Source organism: Egretta garzetta, unplaced genomic scaffold, assembly GCF_000687185.1.
Source record: "Egretta garzetta isolate BGI_Z169 unplaced genomic scaffold, ASM68718v1 scaffold209, whole genome shotgun sequence".
NCBI lineage: Eukaryota > Metazoa > Chordata > Aves > Pelecaniformes > Ardeidae > Egretta > Egretta garzetta.
This window is the reverse complement of record NW_009260839.1, coordinates 4,482,613-4,484,578: the sequence shown is the minus strand read 5'-3', so window position 1 is coordinate 4,484,578 and position 1,966 is coordinate 4,482,613. Positions and strand designations below refer to the sequence as shown.

The 1,966-nt window shown below is 45.5% G+C and overlaps 1 protein-coding gene across 2 annotated transcripts in view; it reads right to left on the bottom strand.

Annotated features, from left to right (window-relative positions):
- NSG2 (neuronal vesicle trafficking associated 2) overlaps window positions 1–1,721 on the bottom strand; it is a 35,683-nt gene extending 33,962 nt beyond the window's left edge. For both annotated transcript variants that reach the window (XM_009647095.2, XM_009647096.2), the window contains exon 1: window positions 1,593–1,721. In XM_009647095.2, the coding sequence (XP_009645390.1) occupies window positions 1,593–1,721 (129 nt within the window). The remainder of the gene's footprint in view (window positions 1–1,592) is intronic.
- Between the last annotated feature and the right edge of the window lie 245 nt (window positions 1,722–1,966).

Here is a 1,966-nt window from a genome sequence, read left to right as displayed (position 1 = left end):
TATGGATGTCGGTAGGTGCATTGACAGTAATGTATGCTAATGAAGGTAATGTAACCTAACAACATGTGAATTATTGATGTAGGCATGTTTAAACAGAAAAATCAGCAAGGAATCACACCAGACCAATTCACTCCAGTGTTTGTTCACCAACAGGCAATTGCAACGCGGTGGTCGTGAGAACACTCATTACCACTTTATTAACTTGAAGGATTTTCGTTAGGTTATCCATGTCTCACCTGACACATGAGTCATTTAAATTTCACAATGTGTGACACGGTGTGATCTCAATGAGCCATTTGTACCAACACCACATGAGCTATTTTTACACATCTGTAGTTTCCTCTGAACTTTTCAGACGTTTATGATAAACCATACCGCTTTGCCTTAGTTATTTTCCTTAATCTTATTTTATCAGAGTCATAAATAAGGGCCAGTTTAGTCTCTCATTCACAACAATTCATGGAAGCGTAACTCCCCTGAATGCAGTGAAGTTGCTCCCGATGCCATGAGGCACGTGGAGGGTGAAGCTAGCTCCTTTGTCTGGCACGGCTCTGGTTCCCAGGATGTCAAGGCAGTTGACTCAGCTCTATCATAAAATAAACATAGTTTGTCTATCTAGACAGTTTTATCACATCCATCATCATGTTCTCCTAATGTATTCAGGAAAAAATCATTTTGTACTACCGTAAAACCAGGATATGTGTTCAATAATCATCAGTGTTAATTTTACTATTATTCCATTATCCTGTGAGATCTAATCATTCTGTCTGTCCTTTCGGGTGAGTTGGCTCCATCTCTGTGGTATCTGGGAACTACATTGCAGACAGGCTTTGTTTTTGTAAGGACTGTTGGGGCATACGGATTTTACGGTCTCATCATGTCCTCACATGGTTATACTGATATGCATCGTCACTGCATCGATATAGACAAAAGATTTCCTAGTACATGCTGCGTCTAAAAAACCCCAAGCACCAAGCCACAGCCAATCGCCGAGGCACATTTCTGGCCATTTTAGTGCTGTGTTGAGTGGGCAGGGGAGAGAGCTGTCCCCTGGCTGGAGCCAATCCGGGAAATGAATCCCCGGATTGCTCCATCACTGCCCCGTGCATGGGGGAACTCAGCCGCTCTCTTCGGAGAAATCAGCATCCTCTCAATGCCCAAACAAGCTTTGCAAAGCCGTGGAGAAGAAAACAGACCTTAACCGAGGTAATTAAAATAGCTGCTTATTTCGGAAGAGTTATCACATTACTCTCGATGGAGGCAATTAATCTTACTGATAATAACGCTCTGTAAACTGCTCCTCAATGTCTCCAGCACTTGCAAGAGAAACACGCTACGCCTTTTCCAGTTGCATTTATAAAGGAATATTTGGGGCATTTTTGAGGAAAGAAGGAGTTGGGGGGCAGCTGCGTGCTCATTTGCCATGTTAAAACAGATAAACACACTACAAAAGACAACCCCTTTTTATTTATTGAATAGACGCTATGCCACAGTCCATACTACCAGAGATGAGTAAGTCACCGAGACAGCGAAAACCAAGGGGCATGTGTGTGTGCGTAATCATGCAGGAGCACCGTTTGGCTCTGTTTTACCTTTTCCGGAGCCGGGAACTGCAGGTGATTTACTTCCAAAGGGGTGATCAAAGGAACTGTTTGAAAACCATCTTCGTTGGATGGTTGTTTGTTGTTCTTGTCGTTCAAATTACTCCCCAGCTTCACCATTCTCAGACCTTGCTTTCCAGACCTAAAACCAGCGAGAGGATCAATGTCACAAGGGTAGCGGGAAGGGCAGGACTTCTGCCTTACCCTGCTCGGTGGGACTTAGCGTTATCGGTGACCTGGGCTTTTACGCCGGGGTTCCCAGACGGACCGCGTACCCGCCACGACCCGACTGCACACACGCATTCCGCCGCGCCCCGCGCAGACACCCCGCAAACGCCCCTTAAACCCCGCGCTGTGAGCCCAGC